Raw genomic sequence first — 24,717 nt, 5'->3', positions numbered from 1 at the left:
TTTATCTCTAATTAATGTGGCATTATCTTGTGGCAAAGGTAGATTAGCTTCTGTTTCCTAATTGCCCTTGACTGTTGCCTTGAAGTTGCTGGAGTGCTGATGGAGTCAGTAAGGGCTGTGCATTGCTTTTCAGACACAAGGACCATCACCAGCTCAGCTCCAGACACATCCTCAGGACCAACAATTTTCAACAGTGCAGTGGCCAGGACCAAAATGAAACGCATGAGAGAGTAAGTAGCCTATGGCCTGACCCCTCAGAGAGTGTAGCGTGTGAATGTATGGACAGAGTGTGATCAGTCATGTGATGCTGTTCTGTTTGCCACAAAAATTGCATCTGTTGCTTTCCTACAAGCAGCGGTGAGTGTACAAAGCTTAGTTGAAAAGGCCTGAATCTGCATGGAAGGCACCTGTTATGGTCTGAATATGTTCCACCCATGTTCCTGTGGTAAAATCCTAACCCCCAAAGGAGATGGTATTAGTAGGTGGGGCCTTTGGGAGGTGCTTGCATCTTGAGGTTGGAGCCCTCTTTCAGAGGCTCCAGATTGAACCCTCGCCCCTTTTGCTATGCCACAAGGCCCCTGCTTTGATGCAGGAAGAACACCTCACGAGAAGGTGACCGCACTGGCACCTCAGTCTCGCACTTCCTAGCCTCCAGAACTGCAAGCAAAAAAATGTCTGCATTTGTAAGCCACCTGGTCTGTGGTACTTTGTAGTAGCAGCCTGAACAGCACCTGTCATAAATTTCCTGGCAAGGAAGAGACCCCAGCCTCCTACTCTAACTTCTCTGCAACCCGTGTCTCCAGATCAGAGGTGGGACACTATCTCTGTAAAGGGCTTGATAGTGAATATTTTAGGTTCCATGGGCGGTATGGTTTCTGTCACTATTACTCAACTCTGCTCTTGTAACACAAAAGCAGCCATGGACAGTGTGAATTAATGAGCATGGCTGTGCTTTAGTAAAACATTACTTTCAAACTGAAGTTTGAATTACATACAATTTTCAGGTGTCATAAAGTATTATTCTTCCTTTGATTTTTTTCAACCACTTAAAAATGCTCAAATATTGACAGAACACTGTAAACCAGCTATAATGGAAAATTTAAAAATCATTAATTAAAAAAAAATGCTCAAGTAGGAGTTCCCGTCGTGGCTCAGTGGTTAATGAACCCGACTAGGTAACCATGAGGTTGCAGGTTCAATCCCTGGCCTTGCTCAATGGTTTAAGGATCCGGCGTTGCAGTGAGCTGTGGTGTAGGTCACAGACACGGCTTGGATCTAGCATTGCTGTGGCTGTGGCATAGGCCAGCAGCTGTAGCTCCAATTGGACCCCTTGCCTGGAAACCTCCATATGCCACAAGCATGGCCCTAAAAAGACAAAAGACCAAAAAAAAAAAAAAAAAAAAAAAAAAAACTCAAGTAATTCTTAACCCATAAGATGTACAAAAACAAATAGCAGGTCAGTTTTGGCCTGTGGACTGTGTGGACCCCTACCACACAGTCCATAGGCCAATTCAGAAATTTCTCTCCAAAATTTACTTCTTCTATTAGAGCTGGTGGAATAGTTAGGAAATTTGGCAAAAATTACTTTTTAGTCTATTTGCATTTATATCGTTCTTTGTTCAGCACACAATCATCCAGCCTAATGTTTGGAAACAAAGGAGAAAAAGTGCTGAAAACTATTTCCAAACCTAAAACTGATAATGTGTTTAGATGCCTATTGTTTTCAAGTCTTGCCTGTACCTGAGTGGTTACCTAGTAACACAGTTACCATGGCAACAAGAGATTCCCAGGCACGGGAAGTGGGGGAGTTTAGGCTCAATTTCCCTGCCCTCCTCCCCTTCCACTTGCCCATGCTGGGAGATTATGGAGAAGGCTTTGGTAATCTCCCAGTTGATAATCTTCAAAGGGAAGAAAAACAACTCACTTATTTCACCCTTAAAATTTAATAATGTGGTGTTGTGAGGTTTTTGATCTAGGACTTCATTACTTTTGCAAAATGCACAACATCCTATTTCCTAGCACATTACAGAATGCTTTAAATAATTAAAATAAAAGCAGTTTTGCAAAAATAACTGACCAAAATGCATTTAGTGATTTTTATTCCTGGTATATTGTTTTCTTCCTTATTGCTTGACTGAATTTGACCAAGTATTTTCTTGCTCACCTTTTTTTTTTTTTTTTTTTTTAAAGCAGAGAAAGGTTTATTGCAGGGCCAAACAAGAACTAATGGCTCAGGCATAAAACCCCCCAGTCTATGATGGTTCTTGAAGAGAAGTGTTTATAGGCAAAATTTGGGATAAGGGCTGCAGGGTGCGTGACTTCTTATTGGTTGGTGGTGACGTCCTGACTCACCTTTTAATGTGGATCAATACAGTTTTGGCCACTCCTGAATGGGTGATATTGCTCCTCTGGCAGAATAAGGTGCCATCCCTCACATTCCATGTCACGAACCCTCGTATCATGCCGGAGAAGACCCAGAGGAAATTGATGCTGCAGTCCTCAGGTCCTGAGACTTATGGCACACCCAGAAGACAGGGAATCTTGCGTTCTTTGCCTGCTCCGTGATGTACTGGCCTTGTCCTCAGCATGTGTGCAGCAACTGTTGGGATGCTAAGAACAATAAGTGACATTTGTCCCTAGGGAAATTATAATGCAGGGAAAGCACCCAACTGCAAACTGGAAAGCTAAATAACACGGTGGGCATGTAATCTGAGGTGATGGTTAAGAAAAGGCTCCAAGTGGGACCATGACCATGTGCCAAATGGAGCAGATGGTGAGAGCGTCAAGGTGAGAAAGGGAAGCCGAGGATATCTCTGGGGGAAGTGGGAACTTTAACAGAGAGGTGGGATTTGAAGGGTGAAGAAAAGGAGAGGCTAGAGGCCAGCAGATTTGGAGTCTGAGTTTTAGTGTCCCCAGTAGATGACTTTCTGAGCTCAGGCAAGTGATTATTTTCTGAGGTTTGGTTTTCTCATCTGCAAAATGGTCATCATATTATTGCTACAGCTGAATCCTTGGGAAGTGGACTCAGGGGATGGGGATTACTGGGCAGGAGATCTGTGAGGAGTGTCCTTGAGACCAACATCCACAGAAAGGAGGCCAAAGGAAGCAGACTGGGCACAGGGACACTCTGGGCTGTGATACAGCCTCTGCTGATTCTGCACAGAGCTCTGAAGCTGGGCCGGTCCTGCAGGGTCCCTGGAGTTGGGGTGAGGGGGCCAGGCCCCTACAACCCCAAGTCAACCAAGCACTGGATGCGGACCACCCCGGACGGTGACAAGGAAGTCCCCACAGGGGTTGACAACCGAGGTCAGACCCCCAGTGGCACCCCCACAGCTGGGAAGCACCTTGCAGGGCTGCTGTGATGAATCCGTGACTTAATGCATGGAAAACTGACATAGGCAAGAGGCATTCTTACAGAAAAATCAAGTATTTCATACCCATCTCTAAAGAGTAAAGAAGATAGCTTTTTATTCAAAAGGATTTAAGGAAGGGAACCACAAGGGATGAATTTATAGGGATGCTAATTATATCAGGTGGGTCATGTTAATTATTTTCAAAACTATCAAGCCTATAGAAAAGTTGCAAGAACAGTGCGCCTATGTCTGCTTCACCTAACTTCACTGATTATTAACATTTTGCCATATTGGCATAACTTCTCTGCATCTATGTACATGGTATATATGTAAATTATTATAATTATTTTTAGTGTAGTGTAACTTGAGAATCCATCTCATTCACCATGATCCTTTACTTCTAAATATTTAAATGTGCGGCTCCTAAGAACAAGGCATTATTTTATATAATCACAATAAATGATTAAATTTAAGAAATTTCACATTGATATACTATTTAATATATCAATCCATGTTCACTTTCTACCAGTCACCCCAATAATGGTCGTTATAGCAGTCGTCTTTTCTGAGCCAGGATACAAACCAGGATCACATATTGCACTTAGTTGTTATGCCTCTTTGGTGTTGTCTCTTCTGGAATAGACCTTCAGTTACTTGCCATCTTTTATGATACTGACATTTTTGAAGAGTACAGGCTAGTTATTGTGTAGAATGTCCCTCAATTTGGGTTGTCTGGTATCTCCTTATGCTTAGATCCAAGTTATGCATTTTTTATTGTATCTTACATAAATGATGCGGTGTCCTTCTGAATTTTTAAAAGCTTAATTTTCAGAAGTTTTAGAAATAAACAAAAGTAGTCAGAATAGTAAAGTTGATCCCAATGGACTCATCAAGCAGCTCAACAGTCAACAACTCAAGGCAAACCTTGTTTTGTCTCTACTCCCGTCTATTGCCCCATGTTGTTTTGAGAACATACCATCCATCACGTCTTTTCATTCATTCATCTCTCTGTGATATGTGAACTTTAACCTGCTCTCTAACATCTTCCCTTGGTTGCTCACGAAACATTTCAAACTCAGGATGTTCAAAACTGAACTCCTAAGCAGGGCCTAGGCTACAATATAGTTGTTAAGTGCTATAAATAAAGTTGTTTCTTAAATATATAAATAACCATCTGAGTCATGAGAATGAATGCTACGAGAAGAGATTCAAATTCCCAAAAAGAAGAAGTTGAAAAGTTTTACTATTGATCATATTTGAAGACTTACCTAGAATACTTATAGGTAACATATAGGTTCAAAGTGCTTTCTATTTACATAAAATATTCTTAATGCTTAAAAAAAGAAAAACTGAACTCCTGATTTCCCTACAAAATTGGCTTCCTCCACCACTTTCCCCATCTTTACACAGGAAGGTAAAATGTACATAAGAACAAACCTTTCTGCTGTGTCACACTAAAGGCACAGTGTGTGTGGTTTAAGGGTACCGGGCACATGGCTTCACCATCTCCTCTGTGGGAAAGTGAGACTCTGTAAGGAAATGGGGGGAGGGGGAACAGATGATGATCAGACTTCAGTGTTTCTTCATGTCCCCTCTCTGGGAGCACCAGGACCTAGTGAGCATTAATATATTTAGAGTCAGGCAAAGGATAGACCCTAGCACAGGGGTCAGGAGGGAAGGCCAGGGACTGGGGACAGCAATTGCTGGGATTTATGTCCCTGCTTCTCATTACCAGCTTGTATCCTTGGACAAGTTACCCAAGCTTCTTGCACCTGAGACTTCTCACCTGTAAAATGTGATTCCTCCCTCACAGGGTTGCTGAGGGTTAGTTGGGATTACGAATGTATGAAATGCCCTTAGGATATTTCACGGCACATGGTAAATGCTCAATAGAGGACTTAAAATAGACTATCACTATATATGCAGTTGCTTCCTTTTGAAAAGCCCTAAACCAAGTATCTGAAGGTATTGGCATGTGTTAGCCTGCTAAATGATGTTTTATACCTGAGGGCTTCCGTGGGCAAAGAAGCTGTCCGTGAAGCCATTTATATAGCATTATTTTTAGCAAAAAGAAGTGCCAATTCACTGGGGGAAATGTCACGAAGTTGCTGAATGTAAAAGTCAATCATTTACCATCCTCCAACAGTTGGCCTCCTGTCAGGGCCACTTCTAACTCCTGCCAGGAGACCTCCACAAATGGAACACCCCTGCTAGGGCCCAGGCAGAACTTACTCTGAGCAGTGGTGTCACTCAAAGTGATTGGAATTCTGCAGAATCACAAGAAGTCAGTGTGGACCTCCTTTCTGGATAATTTCCATAGACACTTGAAGAGACGTTGCTATTCAAATTTAGATGGATGGATGGACAGGTGAATGGGTAGATGGGTGGATAGATGGGTCTTTGTGGATTCACTGGCCTCCTAGATAGAGCCTCTTCCTTCAGGGCAGGAGTTTCTGGTCTGTTGAGAAGAGATTTCTTCACCGCCACCAACTGGGTTCAATTCTAGGCCTGTCTCTAGGCTTCCACTGGAGGCCCAAAAGTCAGACCTACAGAATGACAGTGGGTCAGCTTTCAGCAGTGCTGCTGGGGGACCAATCCTGTAACCGTCACAGCCCAAGGCAGTAAGTCAGTCATGAAGGGCTTGTTCAATCTGAGTGAATAGTGCCCTTGGCCTTTACATATCAAGTGATGTCACTAGTGTCCTTGGCCTTGCTACTTAGAATATGGCCTGCAGATCAGAAGCATGACATCACCTGGAAGCTTGTGAGAAATGCAGAATCAGAATCTACATTTTAATAAACTCTCTGGAGATTCATGTACACATTAAAGCTTGAGAAGTACTAGTTCAAGAGGATTTTACCCTGGGAGGAGTTTATTACCAGAGGATGGGTTGGGCAAGTCTTTTTTTTTTAAAAAATATTTTATTGAAGTATAGTTGTTTTACAATGTTGTGTTAATTTCTGCTATACAGCAGAGTGGTTCAGATATATAAATGTATGTGTGTTCTCTATATAATTTGTATCTGCTAGCCCTAAACTCCCACTCTATCCCTCTTCCCGTGCCCTCCCCCTTGGCAACCACAGTCTGCTCTCTGTGTCTGTGAGTCTGATTTCTCTTTTTTTAAAATTTTTTTTTTATTTTTTGTCATTTCTTGGGCTGCTCCCATGGCATCTGATTTCTCTTTTGTAGATAAATGTATCTGTGTCATATTTTAGTTTCTACATATAAGTGGTATCATATGATATTTGTCTTTCTCCAGCTGATTTACTTTGCTTAGTATGATCATCTCTAAGTCCATCCATGTTGCTGCAAATGGCATTATTTCACTCTTTTCTTGACTGAGTAATATTCCATTGTATATATGTACCACATCTTTATCCATTCCTCTGTTGATGGACACTTAGGTTGTTTCCATGTCTTGGCTGCTATAAATAGTGCTGCTATTGGTACATGTATCTTTTTGATTTATAGTCTTACTTGGATATATGCTCAAGAGTAGAATTGCTGGATCATATGGCAACTCTTTTTAATTTTTTGAGGAACCTTCATGATGTTTTCCACAGTGGCTATATCCTTCTACATTGAGTTGGGCTCAATCTTAATAAAAGCCAGGTATTATATAAAAACATCTATATATGTTCATTTTTAAGGCCTCAATTTTTTAGAATTTTTTGTTTCTACCCATTTTTCATTTATTTTGTTAAGAACAGGATCACTTATATCTAATAAAAGTCACCCTTTTTAGAGTTTTCTGTAAGTTTTGACAAGTACATCACCTTTTTATTTGTATACAATAAAATTCACTTTTTAAAGTATACGGTTTTATCAATTTTGAGAAGTACATATAGTTATATGAACTTCACCACAATCAAGAGTAAAAAACAGTTTTCTTGGCGTTCCTACGGTGGCTCAGCAGTAACAAACCTGACTAGTGTCCATGAGGATGTGGTTTCGACCTTTGTCCTCACTCAGTGGTTAAGGATCCGGTGTTGCTGTGAGCTGTGGTGTAGGTCACAGTTGTGGCTCAGATCTGGTGTTGCTGTGGCTGTAGTCTAGGCTGGCAGCTGCAGCTCCGGTTGGACCCCTAGCCTGGAAACCTCCATATGCCACAGGTGTGGCCCTAAAAAGAAGTCTCCTTGTGCTCCCTCTTTGGAGTCCATCTCTCCCATCATCCCTGCCCCTGTAACCTAATGTCGGTTTTCTGTCCCTGAGCATTGCCTTTGCAGAATATCACATGAGTGATAGGCCCCAGGTACAACTGGATAGTAGTTTAGAATATGGATCTAGATCTATGAATAGCTATGTGTTAGACCCTTGTGGTTCTGAATCCCTTTATTCCCACAGAATTGTCACAAAGAGAGCCAGGTTTTAGGTTAAGTCTCAGGTACCTCAGAACAGTTGTCCCTAAGGTTTCTGGGCCCATGAAGCCTGTTGTTAGAGAGACTCACCACTCAGGAAATCCTGAGCTGAACTTCCCTGTGAGGGATGTCAGGCCTGGGGACAAACGAGGTAGGAGTTTTATGTGTCATTTTGCTGTGTCTTCTGTTTAATCTTTTCTTCTTCAATGTCTAATTAATCCCATCCAGTGTGTTTTTCATCTCAGACATTGTAGTTTTCATCTCTACAAGTTTGTCTTTTGTCTTTTTAGGGCCGCACCTGCGGTACATCAAAGTTCCCAGGCTAGGCGTCCAATCGGAGCTGTAGCCACCGGCCTCCACCACAACCACAGCAATGCCAGATCTGAGCTGCGTCTGCAACCTACAGCACAGCTCATGGCAACACCGGATCGCTGACCCACTGAGCGAGGCCGGGGATCGAACCCACATCCTCATGGATGCTAGTTGGCTTGCTAACTGCTGAGCCACGACAGGAACTCCATCATCTCTGCAAGTTTGATTTGGATCTTTTTAAAAAGTATGTTTGAAGTCTCTGATTAACACATTCAATATTTCCTCTATTTGAACTAGTAGAATATAGTTATAGTAATTATTTTAATGTCCTTGTCTGCTAATTTTAACATTGGTGTCATTTCTGGATTGGTTTTGATTAATTCCTCACCTTATTATAAACTGTATTTTTCCACTTCTCGATGTGTCTGGTAATCTTTTATTGAGTGTCAGACATTGTGAATTTTTCTCTATTGACTGCTGGATGTTTTTGTATTCTAGTAAATAGTCTTGAGCATTGTTTTAGGATTCAGTTAAGTTACTTAGAAATAGTTTGATACAGCTTCGTTATGTGGGAGCAGAGCAGCAAATAAACAATACCTAATTATCACCCATGACCCAGGCAAGACCCTTGTGTGTATTCTGCCCAGTGGCCAGTGAATTATCAGGTTTAATAATGAACACTGACTTGGCAGGTATGAGGGCACTGTCCTGGCCCTGTGTGAGCACCAAGCACTAATCTCTAACTCATGTTTTTCTTTCCTTCCCTTCAGTAATCCCTCACGCACATGCACTGATCTGTGCTGAGCTGAATCATTCGTCTCTGTGTGGGTATACAGAGGATTGTTTGTTGTAAATTTTTACAAACTGCTTTTGTTTTATTACTTTTGTTTCTTCATTATGTAAAGTGTTTCCATGGTCCAAAGTCAAGTTCATAAAAAGGCATATTTAACAAAGATCAGCCTCTAACCTAGATGCCTTGCCCTTATAGCTTCCTTTACCAAAAGGGAATACTTTTTAATTTTTTATGGCTCATTCTTTCATTTTAAAAAGATGTTCAATATGGTATCACTTGTATGTGTAATCTGAAAAAAAAGGATACAAATGAACTTATTTGCAGAAGAGAAAAAGACTCATAGACTTTGAAAAACTTACGGTTACCAAAGGGGACAGGTGGGGAGGTGAGAGAGATGGACTGGGGGTTTGGGACTGACCTATACACACTGAGGTATATGGAATGATTGGCCAATGGGGACCTGCTATATAGCTCAGAGAACTCTACCCAGTATTCTATGATAATCTATGTGGGAAAAGAATCTGAAGGAGCATGGGTATGTGTATATGTATGACTGAATCAGTTTTCTGTAGTGCAGAAATTATCACAACCTTGTAAATCAACTATACTTCAATAAAACTTTTTTAAAACTACAAGAAAAAAATATTCAAATGTTTTTACTTTTAATGAATTTGCAGCACATTATCCACACTTGCAGGCTTCATTTAGTAGTGTATCCTGGACATTACTTCCTAATAGTACACAGCGATATGCTTCATTCATTTTCGTGGCTTTCAGCATTTCTTTTGTGTGGATGAACTTCTGTCTACTCATCCTGTCCTGTAGATGGCATGTGGGTTTCCCAGTCTTTCACTGTACAAATAGTTCTATAATGAATAACCGTATGCATTCAGCTTTGTTTTGTTGCCAGTTTATCTTGGAGAGAGATTTCTGTAAGTGAGATTACTTGGCCAAAGGATAAATTTAGAGTATTATTTCAGTAGACATTTCCAAATGTCATGTTGCATTACCACTGATAATGTATGAGAATGCCTTTTCTTCAGCTTCCCCCGGAGAGTACATTATCAAAGTTTTGTGTGTACACACACACACACACACACACACATATATCTGTATTTATTTTCCCCCTAAAGCTGCAGGTGCAGCATATGGAAGTTCCTAGGCTAGGGGTCAAATCTGAGCTACAGCTGCTGGCCTACACCACACCCACAGCAACGCCAGATCCAAGCTGTGTCTGCAACCTCCTCCACAGCTCCTGGCAGCACCAGATCCTCAACCCAGTGAGTGAGGCCAGGAATCAAACCCACATCCTCGTGGATACTAGTCAGATTCCTTTCCACTGAGCCACAGTGGGAACTCCCAGTATTTTATTTTATTTTATTTTATTATTTATTTATGTCTTTTTAGGGCCACACCTGTGGCATATGGAGGTTCCCAGGCTAGGGGTCGAATCAGAGCTGCAGCTGCCAACCTATACCATAGCCACAGCAGCATGGGATCTAAGCCACATCTACGACCTACTCCACAGCTCATGAGAATGCCAGACTCTTAACCCACTGAGCAGGACCAGGGATCAAACCCATATCCTCATGGATACTAGTTGGGTTCATTTCTGCTGAGCCACAGTGGAACTCCCAGTATTTTATATTATCTTCCTATGTCTGTCTGTCAGTCTATCTATATTTTTTATAAATGTAATCTTTCACTGTGGGGTCTATTTTACATGCTTTTGGTATATTTTTTGGAATTTAGGAAGCTGTATTTTCATATCTCTCAGCAGACACACTTGAGAGTCAAGTACACATGTTTCAAAGTCTAGATTTAGAGTGGAAGGGAAGAAGCCACTTTTGCCCTGAGATTTCAGCTGAGATTTCCAACACAGTTTACCAGAATCATTGCTTACTGGGAGTCACACAGGTGGATAAAAAGTGATACTATTTTTTTTTTTTTGCATTTAGCCACTTAGAAAGTGATTTTTGTGTGAATTATCTTAATGAGGGGAAGGGATTCATAGAGTTATAAATCCCTAACATGTAGGAGGGTTAACTCTCCAGGGCACTGGTTTTGGTGTCATAAGTGAGATGATTAATGTCACTGTGGTGATGTGGCATCATGCTCACATGGGCATAGCTTCTCCTATAAGGCGGAATTACTGAGAAACAAGAGAAGAAAGATGGTCTTCAGGGAGCTGCCTCATGCCCTGGTGTGTTTGGTGGGCTGCACCCATGACTTACCTATGCAAGCACACCCAACGCAATGCATGCTCAAAACTGGTTTTGTGTTTGTGTGTGTGACACAGAGGCCTGTCCTGGCCAGATGGCACTAGATGGTGTGTAAAGTGCTGTGGCTGTAAAGCACCCAGCCATGGGGATGCAGAGAATTTCCTAGCAACTGCATTGTTGAACTCTCATGTTGGCTGTTTGGAAAGGTCTTGCCAAAGTCAGCACACAGACCTGGCAGAGTGCTGTGATGAGAACTGAAGTCAACTCTTTAGACGCTGTAGAGGCACGGTGAGATACTGTGAGTAACACTGAGATCAAATGCAGTAATTAGTCCAGGCTTGGATAGCTGGCTCACAAGTTCTTGAAATTTTTCTTTCACTTTCAATCACAGGAAGACCTTGGTTGAGGAAGGTCAAACTGAAGGTGAAAAGCCCATGACCCTTACTGTTCTTCTAATTAACCTGATATATATCTCATGGCAATCATTCATAAAAATGTCGTTGGAGCATTAAGTTTGCTCAAAATGTTTCCAAGATGGAGTAGTATGAGGCTTGTTATATTATTGGCTTAGGTTCTGAACTGAACCAAGTTCATGAGGAGGGAAGCTTTCTTTCTTGTGTCAGGACGTGGGCTGAACCAAACAACTTTTGAGATGCAACTCTCACCATGTAGCTGTGAGATGGGCAAGACTTTCCGATCTATAAGAAGGTTAAGAAATGTTCTCATTGTCATGTGGATAGTGAGTGGCAAAGCTACATTTCAAATAGAAGCTTGGTTAATTCTAAAACCAATGCTGGGAACCAGTGTCAAGATGGTATGGTGACCATGGGAACAAGTAACACAAGAGCCTGGGTCCCGTCAGGAACTCTTAATTACCATGTTCATGCTTTGGAACTTGCTTGTTCTCGTTTGATGGTCATAAGTATGTGCCAACTCATTAAAGATGAGGAATATGTGACCCAGAAAAGCTGAGTCAAACCCCCAGGCCACAGCCTGCATCCAGGCTCCATTTGCTGCTGTCAAATGCTATGTCCCATCACATGCTTTTCTGAGATGGTGGATGTTTATATCTGTATTTTGACAGCATCTTATTCCCCAAGCTCAGGCTCCTCTTTGTCAAATGTAGATATTTAATACAAAGAACTTACGATTTCAAGTTTTCCGAGTGTTTTATGAATAAAGCTCATTCTGTGTGACTGATTGAAATAACCCTTCAGTGGAGACATAGATGAAGTGATGACTCTTTCCTCCTCTGCTTTTCAAATCTCATTGAAGATGTGTTAGTTACGCCTCCAACATTCCATTTCTTTAATAAAAGGTCAGTGTCAGGCAGCACTTTTGAAGGAACTGCAGATTGAAACCAGCATTTCAATTTCAAAACAGTGAACAAAAGCTTGTATGTGAGGAAGGCTTGATGACTAGCCAGAGAAGCTTCCTTCCCCAAAGAGCAGCCATTGCAAATTTACAGATGAGGTTTAAGAGATCCTTTAAGGCTACTTTTTACTCAGCTGTCTCAAGGTCTATAATTAATTAATTGTGCTTTTCTTGAGAGTCTGTTAGGTGAGAGGTGCTAAGAGGTGTGAGGTGCATAAGGGAGAAACATTCTCCCCTAGCCAAGGGAGACTGGACAACCCAAGTATGATTCACAAGACTGGGGTGAATGCCAAGTGCCACCCAAGAGGAACCAACACCTAGAAAGTTCAGAGGAGGCCCATCTCCTCCAAAGAGATGGACAGGCCCTCACAGTGCCCAGCTGCCACCTTCTCCCTCAAGTAGACCTGTTACGTCTGTTTCCTGCCCTAGGTATGACTGTTCTCTTTCTATGAAGGCGAGGTTCAGCCTTGTAGCTCTAGCCCATGTACCAGCTGGCTTGTCCTATCCCTCCAGGGCTGGGCAGCTTTGGCTCATGTCCTAAATCCGTGTACTGTGGTAGCTCACAGCCCTTCCCAAGACATCTTCAGCCCCTAGGCATCATGAATATTTTCTTCTCTGTCTCTGTTGCCTCCATTCTGTGCCATATTGGTCTACACTCAAAATCTAGACTCTATTCATTTCCCTTAACATCTCTACTCACCCAAGCCATATGTGAGGGCACTGGCTTTTTTTGACAGTTTGGAAGCTGATGTTAAATGCTTCATGTCACCAAGATTTAAGCAACTTCAAATAATCATTAAGCAACCCCATGCTTAATAATGTTCTTTTGCTTCCTGTTGCAGGTAGACTCATTGGAAAGCAGGCTGAGACAATTTTCCTGCAAAAAGTTTTCCTGTGAAGCCTGTCTCTCTAGATCACAGATGTTGGGGAGGGAAGGATACAGGACTGGGCAGAGGGATAAGCTGGGCTGGAATGGCCCTGCTTGCAAAGTTGTCCCATGCTGGCTTGGAGGAACTGGGCTCAAGAGCCATGAACCCACCCACTGGCTGCAGGAATGCAAGGAGGTTGTGAGCCTGGGGAGGCGGGGGCAGCACTTAGCTGAGCTGAGGGCAGTTCTCCAGGAGGGCTGCCTGCCCGGGTACCCCCAGCCACTGGGGAACCAGACTTCACTCCTGACAAGGGATCTTGAGGTACAGACTAGCATTTACTGTATCCCCAAGTGGTCTCCAGTGCTACATTCATCCCAATGTTTCTGGCATCTGTTGCTTTCTTCCCTTTCTTGGGAACAAGAGGAAATGTTCTCAGACCAGTGCCTTAGCCATTTCCTCTCTTCTTGGGCTTTTGCTCACTTCTATGTCCTGAGGATCTCCACTTCCCCCAAAGTCTTCTGTACATATTTTTCATTCTTTCTTCCTTCCTTTCTTTCTTTCCTTCCTTCTGTCTGTCTTTCTTCCTTTCTTTCTCTCTTTCTTTCTTTTTTTTTCTTTTTAGGGCCACACCTGCATCATATGGAAATTCCCAGGCTAGGGGTCGAACTGGAGCTGTAGCCACCAGCCTACACCACAGCCACAGCAGCTCAGGATCTGAGCTGTGTCTGTGGCCTACATCACAGCTCACGGTAATGCCAGATCCTTAACCCACTGAGTGAGGCCAGGGATCAAAACTGCATCCTTCACGGATCCTAGTCAGATTCGTTTCCATGAGCCATGAGGGGAACTTCCAGCATATATTTTTTCTAAACATGTGTGTATGTTTGTGTGTGTGTACCCGCTGAAGTTTAACTCATTTATACCCTACTCCTATATGGTCCATTTCAATCAGAGTGGGAGATAAATTGCTGAGATGAGCAAAACATGGACTTTAGAATCTGGACAATCTGGCTTCTCAACCTGGCTTATCTTTTTACTCTGTGGTCTCAGACAATTCCCTCTGCCTCCAAACCCCGGTTTCTTCACCTGTAAAGTGGAGGCATCATTAGCAGGGGTATCAAATAGCGCTCTGCTTGGTACTTGGCAGACACCCGGCAAGTGCTAGATACCTCCCTGCTCACACCGCTTTCCTGACCTTCCAGGTGTTCCTCTGCAGCCTCTGACTTTATGACTGGTATCAAATTGACCATGAAAGTGCTTGTTCAATTTTTTTTTCCCACAAACTTGAAATCCTGCTTCCAAACTAATGACCCTAAAGAGGACTTTTAGCTTTTGTCAACCGTAGAACATCTTTATCCAGGGTTTGGGGAGTGGGTGGTGCCCAACTTCAAGGATTTCTGTTCCTGGACCAAGGCCTCTTCACCCTTCCTGGTGTCTCGTGGTTATTCTCCCTTGTTAAACTTTTTTTCTTTTTAGAGACATAAATCAAATATGTTCCATGTTTTTGATTCCCATTAAGACCATGCCTAGATTGTAGTAAACCTGTACTTCTCCCAGCTGGAGGCAATAGGTATTATTTTGAAACAATTAAGCATGTTTATGACAAAACTAAAATGAATTAACACAGATGTTCCTGAATTATTTTGCAATATCTATAATTTGTTCAGAAACAGATACCTAAACACCACTAAGAATGACAAGTTTAAGTTGAAAGTCTCATTTATTGCTGTATTCATTGAGCTTTGGCTCTAATCTTTTTCATTCAAAAGACCCAGTTTATTTCAATTGGCCAGTTATGAATTTAAACATTTAAATAGGTAGTATGTACTACTGAATGCCTTCAAACTCTGAACATTTATATAATCAAATGCTTTTAAAAATTTTTTTCTTCCAGTTTTAGTGAGATATAATTGACATACAGCACTGTCTAAATTTAAGGTGTACAGTAAAATGATTTGACTTACACACATCATGAAATTGTTGCCATAATAAGTTGAGTGGACATCCATCATCTCATATGGATCCAAAAGAAAAGGTAAAAAGTTTTCTTCCTTGTGATGAAAACTCCTAGGATTTACTCTCTTAACAGTTTTCATATACAATTATATAGCTGTGTTAATTATATTAATTGTATTGTACATTGTATCTCAGAATTTATTTATTTTATAACTGAGAGTCTGTACCTTTGACTGCCTTCATCCAATTCCCCTTCCTCCCACCCCCCACCTCAGATAACAAAGCTAACCTCTTTTTTATGAGTTTGTTCGTTGACATCTAATTGACCTTCAACACTATGTTAGTTCCAGTTGCATAACATAGTGATTTGATATTTCCATACATTACAAAATGACCGTCACAATAAATCATTACCTTCTGTCACTATACAAATTTATTAAAATATTATTGACTATATTCCCAGTGCTGTACATTTCATCCCCATGACTTATTTATTTTGTAACTGGAACTTTGTGCCTTGTAACCCCCCTCACCTATTTCACTCACCTCCCCACAACCTCCTGTCAGGCAACCACCAATGTGTTCTCTGTATCTATGAGTCTGTTTCTGTTCTGTTACATTTATTTGTTTTGTTTCTTGGATTCCACATGTAAGTGAACTCATATGGTAGTTGTCTTCATCTGACTTATGTCACTTAACATAATACCCTCTAGGTCCATCCGTGTTGTCATAAAGGCAAGATTTCATTATTTTTATGGCTGAGTAATATGCCATTGTGTATGTATATATACATCTTCTTTATCCATTCATCTATTGATGGACACTTAGGTTGCTTCCATATCTTGGCTGTTGTAGATAATGCTACGGTAAACACAGGGTGCATGCATCTTTTCAAATTAGCGTTTTGTTTTCTTCAGGTAAATACCCAGAAGTGAAATTGCTAGATCATATGGGAGTTCTATTTTTAGTCTTTTGAGGAAACTCCATACTGTTTTCCACAGTGGCTGCACCAATTTACATTCCTACCAACATTGCATGAGGGTTCACTTTTCTCCATATCGTTTCCAACACTTGTTGTTTCTTGTCTTTTTGATAATAGCCATTCTGACAGATGTGAGATGATATTTGACTGCAGTTTTGATGTACATTTCCCTAATAATTAGTCATGTGGAGCATCTAGTCATGTGCCTGTTGGCCATCTGTATGTTTTCTTTGGAAAAATGTCTGTTCAGGTCTTCTGCCCATTTATTATTCAGGTTGTTTGTTTTTTGATATTGAGTTGTATGAGTTCTTTTTAATATTTTGGATATTAACTCCTTATTGTATATGTGATTTGCACATATCTTCTCCCATTGAGTAGATGGCCCTTTTGTTTTGTTGATTTTAACACTATTAATTCTTCTAGTCCATGAGCATAGTGTATCTTTCCAAGGCATCATCCAGGTCTTTCTGCAGACTAATCACACCAGATATAGGAATGGATTTTCTCAAGCAAGTCATAGGTGTCTTGGCCCCTGTGTTTAGCAGTGCCGATTATGCCACTTTGGAGCCCTGCTCTAGTGATAGGTCACAGACCCAGCCTGGACAGTAGCATGGGCAGGAGGCTCATGTGTTCCTGTTTTATGCTTGTCAAACCTTGCACCCTCACCAACATCAGGGCAGAAGTGGGGCTGGCAAAAGGAATTTCAGACAAGGCGAAGTGCCTCTGATTGTGCATCATCTCACAAGAGGAAAGAAGAACGGAATATTTTCTAGCATATTTTTTCAACAGTAGTGTTCCAATCCCAGGAAGTTGTGATGTTCATCATGGAGAAAAACAGAGTCCCAACTAAGATTTGAGAGGAGCAGGGCAGGTGAGAGAATGCAGCTTACAGAGGTGCAGGCTGCTACCCAGGCCCAGGGTTCTGTCTCTTTTGTCTACTGCCTGAGTCATTGGTCCTTGACAATTGTCCATTAGCTTTCTGGGCCCAGCGTTATCCCCTGCTACTGCAACTCCACCAGGCCCTTGATACAGGAGCCTCAGGACAGCTTAGAATCATGTACCCAGATTTCTGTGAGTCTGCCCAGCTCTCTAAGATCAGAGAACTGCTCCCTGGAGAAATTAAGATATTCTCCACTTATCTTCCAATCCTGTTACTTCTATTTTGGAATCAACTTCTAGTCCCAGTTTACATCAAATTCTAAGAAATATGGACCCAGCCTTCCATAAGCAGTGTTAGTCCTTGTTGCCTTCAGTAGCATTTATTGAGCCTCTGCTGCTTGCAGGGAATGGTGAAGTGAAGAAAGAAAAAGAAGACACAGTCTTTACCTTTGAGAGATTGAAATTCTACTTTACTTAAAAATTTATTGGCATTCCTATTGTGGCTCAGTGGTAACGAACCCGACTAAGATCCATGAGGACGCGGGTTCAATCCCTGGCCTCGCTCAGTGGGTTAAATATCTGGTGTTGGTGAGAGCTGTGGTGTGGGTTGCAGACGTGGCTCAGATCCTGTGTTGTTGTGGCTGTGGCTTAGGCTGGTGGCTATAGCTCGATTTGATCTCTAGCCTTGGAACTTCCATATTCCATAGGTGCAGCCCTAAAAAGGAAAAAATGTTATTTGTTTGCTAACTCCTTATTAAAAGAATTTGAAAATCAAGTTGCCATTGACACATATGAGTGGGATATTTTGCTGTTCAGATCTTATTTTTAACCCCTGAGGGTTTATTTAATCCATTTTACGTCAAATGCAATACATAATAAGACTAATAATATATAGAGAAAAAATATGAAGATCAGAGGGAGAGTGAGGAAGTCTGAGCTTCCAGAAAGCCAAATCAAAACAGAGAAACATGATACCATTCCTAATTATCATTTTCAAGAATGTGACTATTACTGGTTCTTCAGGGAAGACAGAGCTTCTGTCTTTACATAGTTTCACATAAAGCATATTTAGTGAAGTCACATTCTCAACTATACTTCTGCAGGAAATACAGATGTGAATTTCATAAAGGTGGCTTCTTTGGTAATATAAAGCTGTCCTGGAAGTTCCCATCATGGCTCAGTGGTTAATGAACCCGACTTGTATCCATGAGGACACGTGTTCCATCCCCAGCCTTGCTCAGCGGCTTAAGGATCTGGCGTTGCTGTGAGCTGTGTAGGTTGCAGATGCAGCTCACATCCTGAGTTGCTGCGGCTATGGCCTAGGTCAGTGGCTACAGCTCTGATTCGACCCCTAGCCTGGGAAAGTCCATAGGCCGCAGGTGCGGCTCTAAAAAGACAAAAGCAGGGGAAAAAAACAAAAAGGCTGTCCTGTGATGAACTAGACCATGAAGTTTTCCAGGGTGTCTAACTCTATTCAAAAGACTAGGAGTACCTAGATAATTTATAATCTGTTGATCTTAATTAGAGTTAAATGTTTCCATCTCACTTTTTTTTATTAAAAGTATGTGACCCTTGAAGAAGGGACCAGACAAAAACTGAAGGCAGATTTTGATTCGAATTCTCCAAGGAATAAATGACAGGGATGCTTTTGGCTGATTTGATGAGTATGTTTCGCTACTGCCATTAATTAACTAACTTTATTTTGACTTTCTATTTTTATGGTCAACTTCTAATCAAGAAGTGTTAAAGTACAACCACTATTATAGATGTTCTAAGAAAAGCAGGACACAGAATAACATCCATCAGTCATTTAATGTGGAGTTCATCAGCCTTGGTAAGGGGTTCTTCTGGGTTGGCTTGCCCATGTGCAGGCAGTAGAATCTTACCCATAAAAGCCAGGAAAGTCTTAATATATTAAAGCATGGAGGGGTATCTTAACTCAGAACTGTCTAAAAATATCTTCAGTATGTGCCAAGTGCGATCAGCTTTACCCTTTATCCGATGGCTACATAAAAGGGCACAGAGGACAGGATGGAGTGAGCCGGGTAAATTTCCACCTCCTTCTCTAAGACTTGGTGATGACCCTCTTACAGTATGACTTGTCAATCTGGTCTAGGATTTTCTCGACTTTGTATGAAACATATTTTTCTGATAATCTTCTACATTCTGTACTGAGATGATCAAGTCTTTATATCAGGTCCCTTTTATAACTTGTAAAATTTATTTGTATTTGCACTTAAGGATTTTCAAGATTCAATTTGAATATAGTCACGATTGGCTAGTTTTTGTAACTCATGTCCCTTCTAATGCACTGTCTAAAATAGGAAGTGCTACTTAATTCCTCCAGAATGCTTTCTGCTCTTTGCTTGGCCTGTAGCTCTCTAGAATATCAATACTTTTGGTCTCTGTGTGAATATTTTGCCCACCATGGTAGTGGGAAAAACATATTTGAATTCACTGGTATACATTCTTTCCCAATTGAGTCTTTGGGAAAAACCAAAGTAATGCGAAGTTGGTCTCTGAAGTTGTTACTTGGAGTACTTTAAAAAGTCATAAAAAGAGTCATTTCTAGTTGAGATTCAGGCTAAAATTGATCTTCCACAACCAGGAGCACTGTGATGCTGGCTGTGAGACCCCATTAAACAAAGTCCTCCCCCCATCAAAAAAACCCCAATGTCCTCCCCTCTGTTTGCAGGAGTCCGGAAAGGTGTTCTCATCAAACACAACTCCCGGAAAGTAAGCTTTCATTACCCCCAAAATCATACCGAGATTCTTCGTAGACAAGGTTATTTGGGTACGAGACAAGTGTTCTGTAGTATGTGTGTGTGTGTGTGTGTGTGTGTGTGTGTGTGTGTGTGTGTAAAACACCATTATCTGCCTAAGTACAAGGATGGTTGATGAGTAAATTTATGTAGGAGGCCAGTCTTTTGCCAGACAGCCTAAAAAGCATTATAGAGAAAACTCCCCTCACGTTCAGAAATGTGAGGGTGAAACAGTGGATTTTGAAAGGCAGATATGATTATATGATTTCCTTATTGCATTTTGTCCTGGGAAAAAAAGATACTGAGATAATTGATTCCTCAGCACAGGGATCGGGTGCTCAATAAATAACTAAAGGATAAGTGAGTGGGCGAATGAATGAAGTATAGAGGCATCAAACAAATGCGTTTCTTTCTTCTGGCATCTCCAAGTCTATAATAATCCCCTATGTGGATTATGATTAGACTTAAGGAAAATGGGCTTTAGAGTAGTTTTCAGACAACCGTAAGTTTGTTTTCCTTGGCTAACATGTAGGGCTGCAGAATGCAGCAGAGTTTTCATGTGAGGCTTGATGCAAGGTGTTTATAGGAGCTAGCAGGGCCTCAAAGATGAATTCTCAGGACTAGATGGGGAGAAATTTCATAGATGGATTCACTGATGGACAATTTAGCTACTAACTTCTAAAGATTATATTGTTTTTAATCTCTTCCATCTCAGGGTGGATTATTTTTAAATTTTTTTTTTTTTTACTTTTACTTTGTACATGACAAATATCCTTTCAAACTTAAAAGTGAAAAGCAATGTCAGAGCTTCTGGCATTTGCCCCTTTTGAGTGTCAGCATCAGCAAGATGTTTCTTGGCAGCTTCTGAGCATTGATAGAAGAAAGTACAGTGTGTATCTGTACAGAAAAAATGACAAATACAGGAAAAGACAGGAGTTGTATAACAACATAATGGGGCATCCAAAGCAGTTTGTATCTTGCAAACTGTGCTTGAAAGTGATGTTTCTTTTTTTTTTTTAAGCTGCTGTTGTCAATATCCCTGATGGAATGTCTGGAAATATTGACAGCCCAGTTATTTGCTTTGAGCTCCACAGCTTGGGTACTGCAGAGCTGCTCCCTAAGCCAAGACTGGAGAGAAGGAAATATCCACTGGCCCTGTTAGCTATTTTTTTCCTTCTCCCAGGAACTCCGCCATGGACCGTGGGGTGCCCAGGATCCCTCGGCCTCTGTGTACTTGTGTCCACAACTTATCAGCCTTGAGAATTTGGCTGGAACTTCCAAATCACCTCTATGATTTACCAGATCTGTAGTTTTTGTTTGTTTGTTGTCCTTTTAGGGCCACACCCGTGGCATATGGAGGTTCCCAGGCTAGGGGTCTAATCGAAGCTGTATCCGCCGACCTACACCGGAGCCACAGCAATGCCAGATCCAAGCCACGTCTGCGACCTACACCACAGCTCATGGCAACGCTGGATCCTTAACCCACTAAGCAAGGCCAGGGATGGAACCCGCAACCTCATGGTTCCTAGTCGGATTTGTTTCTGCTGTGCCACAATGGGAATTCCAGTTCTGTAGTTTTGAGCAACTTGCTAAGCTTTCCAAAACACCCTTTGTTTCTGCATAAAATTGGGAAGATAATGTGGCCTACTCTCATTCGTTTCTTAGGACTCTTGACCTAGATTCGATAAATCATCTAGAAGCCCACTGTGGTGCTCCAGGTTGTTGGCTGAATAGCGATGAGTGAATCATGTTAAGAAAATGCGGAGTTCCTGTCGCGGCGCAGTGGTTAACGAATCTGACTAGGAACCATGAGGTTGCAGGTTTGATCCCTGGCCTTGCTCAGTGGGTTAATGATTCGGCGCTGCCTTGAGCTGTGGTGTAGGTTGCAGACGCGGCTTGGATCCCGCGTTGCTGTGGCTCTGGCGTAGGCCGGTGGCTATAGCTCTGATTAGACCCCTAGCCTGGGAACCTCCATATGCCATGGGAGTGGCCCAAAGAAATGGCAAAAAGACAAAAAAAAAAAAGAAAAAGAAAATGCATGATTATGCAAGAATGGAAGTGTGCTGAGGTAGCAGATGTTTGTCACTTGGAGAGAACACTCTAGACCAGCATTGGACAGGATATTAGGAAGAGTATAGTTTTTACAAACATTTGCTGTATGCAATCCAGTGAGGTCTAGGGATAAATGTGCTGGAGAAGAAGAAGGTTTAGCAAAAGTTGTAAACCACTGGCTGATTCAGTGAAAGCCTGCAAAGGCTAGAGATATTTTGAACTTATTTTTTATTTTAAAGAACCGGTTGACTTATCTTAGGAAAACATTAGAATTTGTAATGATTACCAGGTAGGTACATAAAAGCTCAGAAAGTAACCAAACCACAGTCACCCAAGGAGTTATGAGTTTTGCCCATAAAATTTTAATCACCCAAGAGAAGGCATCTACAGCCAAAATGGGGAGGGGGCAGAGGGAATCAGATGAGGATATGTGTTGCCCTGAGAAGGACACCCAGGTACAGAGTCTGACTTCTTGCCACCATAACCACTATATGACCCTAAGCAAGCTACTTTTACCTCTTTGAGATTTAATCTCTTCATCTGTAAAATGTGGATAGCAATGCCTGTTTCCCAGGGTTGAGATCTTTGGGCAATACATGCTAAGTGATTAGCACAGGGTCTGGGACGTGGGAGAAGCAGTCAATCAGTAAATCTCAGTCATTTCTGTTACCCCAGCCTCCAGAGGGCCTCCTCCACCGCCACATCAGCAGCACTGCTTGCCACGATGATGACTGTGCTCAGGTGTGGTTTTTATGCTAGATGCTGACCAGAACAGGCTGACTGTGCATGTGCAATGTTCAAATTGTGGAAATTATAATAGTTCTCGCGGCGTAGAGACAGTGTAGCATCTTCCTAGCCTGTGGACAGCGTGGGGGATGAGCCGGGTACAGGTGTCCTCTAAGCTTCCACCTGTGGACAAAATAGTCCTAGAATCCAAGGATCTTGAGTGCTGAGTTACTCAAGGCAGCTTCTGGGTCTTGTGGGACCACAGTGGGGGCAAGCTGCAGAGATCCTTCCTCTGACCTCTGAACTTGCAGAGGAGCACCTTACGGTGGCACCCAAATTTCAGGTAAAGAGGGTGCTAGCCACTGGGGCTGCGATCTCTGACGGGTTACAGGAAGGCCGGATATGTTGGAGAAACCAGAAATGGATTCACTGGCTGCTGGCAGAAAGTAGCGTCAGTCTGACATACACAGGGATGGAGGGTGAGTTATCCTGCTCGCCAATCCCCCCCCTCTAGCGCCCCCTGCTGGCTAAGCCCAATAGGAAGCAACTGGCAAAGCTAAGATACTGTCAGCAGAGTCATTGGGCACAGCATTTCAAGGCCAGATACAGAAGAGGGGTTTGAAGCTGAGCAATAGTTTCGTAAGGGGCACCGCTTGCCAGCCCACCCACATCAAAGGCATCCTTAGAGCAGACCAGAGTTATGTTCGTCTTACTTCTCTATGAAACTTGAGCAGTTCCTTCAGCATCTTTGATGGAAAAGAGCTTTGATGTCATTGGTCCAGAGACAGGACTTACTCCAAGCCCCCACCTTCATTTTTCTTTTAAGTCATCCATACAAAGGCATAAAGATCTGTATATGGCTTTCTATGTGTGTATATGTAAAGATAACTCTCAAAAAGCTGTTTGTTTTCTTTTGTACACCAGGTAGACAGTTGCTTTGTGGTTATTATAAACATACAGTTCAAAAGAAAAGAAACAGTAAGCCTCTCTGATTTTCCTCCTCAAATAGAACTTTTTAATGCTAATGAAAGCATGAATCAAGCATAAAAACAACCTAATTGCTAATCATTGTATGTTTTAATGGTCCCTAATTAGAGCAAAATTTAAAGTGAATACAAGCATATTAGAATTTTTCTCATGGAGCCTTAATTTGTATCCATCACTTGCAAGCCCTGCATGTCCCCTGGGCTTTAGAGGAACATGCCATTCACTTATGTCAAATCCATTTCTTTTCTCTCTTTTTTTTTGTGTGTGTGTCATTTTAGGGCTATACCTGCGGGCATATGGAAGTTCCCACTCTAGGGGTCAAGTTGGAGCTGCAGCTGCCAGCCTATACCACAGTCACAGCAACACCAGATCCGAGCCACGTCTGTGACCTGCACCACAGCCACGGCAACATGGAATCCTTAACCCACTGAGCGAGGCCAGGATGGAACCCTAATCTTCATAGATAGTAGTCAGGTTCATTATCACTGAGCCATTATGGGAATTCCTGAAATCTATTTTTTTTTTTTAGTACTAAATCTCTCTTTTTTTAAATTACTCAATGAATTTATCACATCTGTAGTTGTATGATGATCATCACAATCCAATTTCACAGGATTTCATCCCACAACCCAAGCACATCCCCCAACCCCGCAAACTGTCTCCTCCGGAGACCATAAGTTTTTCAAAGTCTGTGAGTCAGCATCTGTTCTGCAAAGAAATTGTCTTTCCTTTTTTCAGATTCCACATGTCAGTGAAAGCATTTGATGTTGGTGTCTCATTGTATGGCTGACTTCACTTAGCATGATAGTTTCTAGGTCCATCCATGTTGCTAAAAATGCTGGTATTTCATTCTTTTTGATGGCTGAGTAATATTCCATTGTGTATATGTACCACCTCTTCTGGATCCACTCCTCTGTCGATGGACATTTAGGTTGTTTCCATGTCTTGGCTATTGTAAATAGTGCTGCAATGAACATTGGAGTACATGCATCTTTGCGAGTCATGGTTTTCTCTGGATAGATGCCCAGGAGTGGGATTGCTGGATCAAATGGGAATTCTATTTTTTAGTTTTCTGAGGAATCTCCATACTGT

The 24,717-nt window shown here is 41.8% G+C and overlaps 1 protein-coding gene and 1 long non-coding RNA gene across 5 annotated transcripts in view; one reads left to right on the top strand and one right to left on the bottom strand.

Annotated features, from left to right (window-relative positions):
• The window catches only part of NEK11 (NIMA related kinase 11), a 293,211-nt gene that overhangs the window by 239,464 nt on the left and 29,030 nt on the right, over positions 1 to 24,717 (top strand). For 3 of the 4 annotated variants that reach the window (XM_084991786.1, XM_021071328.2, XM_021071326.2), the window contains one exon: positions 134 to 230. The exons of the other annotated variant lie outside the window; for it this stretch is intronic. In XM_084991786.1, coding sequence (XP_084847912.1) covers positions 134 to 230 — 97 coding nt within the window. The remainder of the gene's footprint in view (positions 1 to 133; positions 231 to 24,717) is intronic. 4 annotated transcript variants of the gene reach the window in all.
• LOC146397182 (uncharacterized) lies at positions 2,483 to 5,721 on the bottom strand. Its single transcript, XR_014825078.1, has 3 exons — positions 5,586 to 5,721; positions 4,791 to 4,882; positions 2,483 to 2,610 (listed from the first exon to the last, which is right to left on the bottom strand). It is a non-coding gene; the product is annotated as an uncharacterized LOC146397182 (long non-coding RNA).

The sequence above is a fragment of the Sus scrofa genome, chromosome 13, assembly GCF_054392235.1.
Source record: "Sus scrofa isolate SSC_HxYL_T2T_F1_AM1 chromosome 13, Sscrofa_HxYL_maternal_Yorkshire_Landrace_v2.0, whole genome shotgun sequence".
Lineage (NCBI taxonomy): Eukaryota > Metazoa > Chordata > Mammalia > Artiodactyla > Suidae > Sus > Sus scrofa.
Note: the sequence above shows the minus strand (reverse complement) of the source record. Positions and strands in the feature narration are given on the sequence as shown.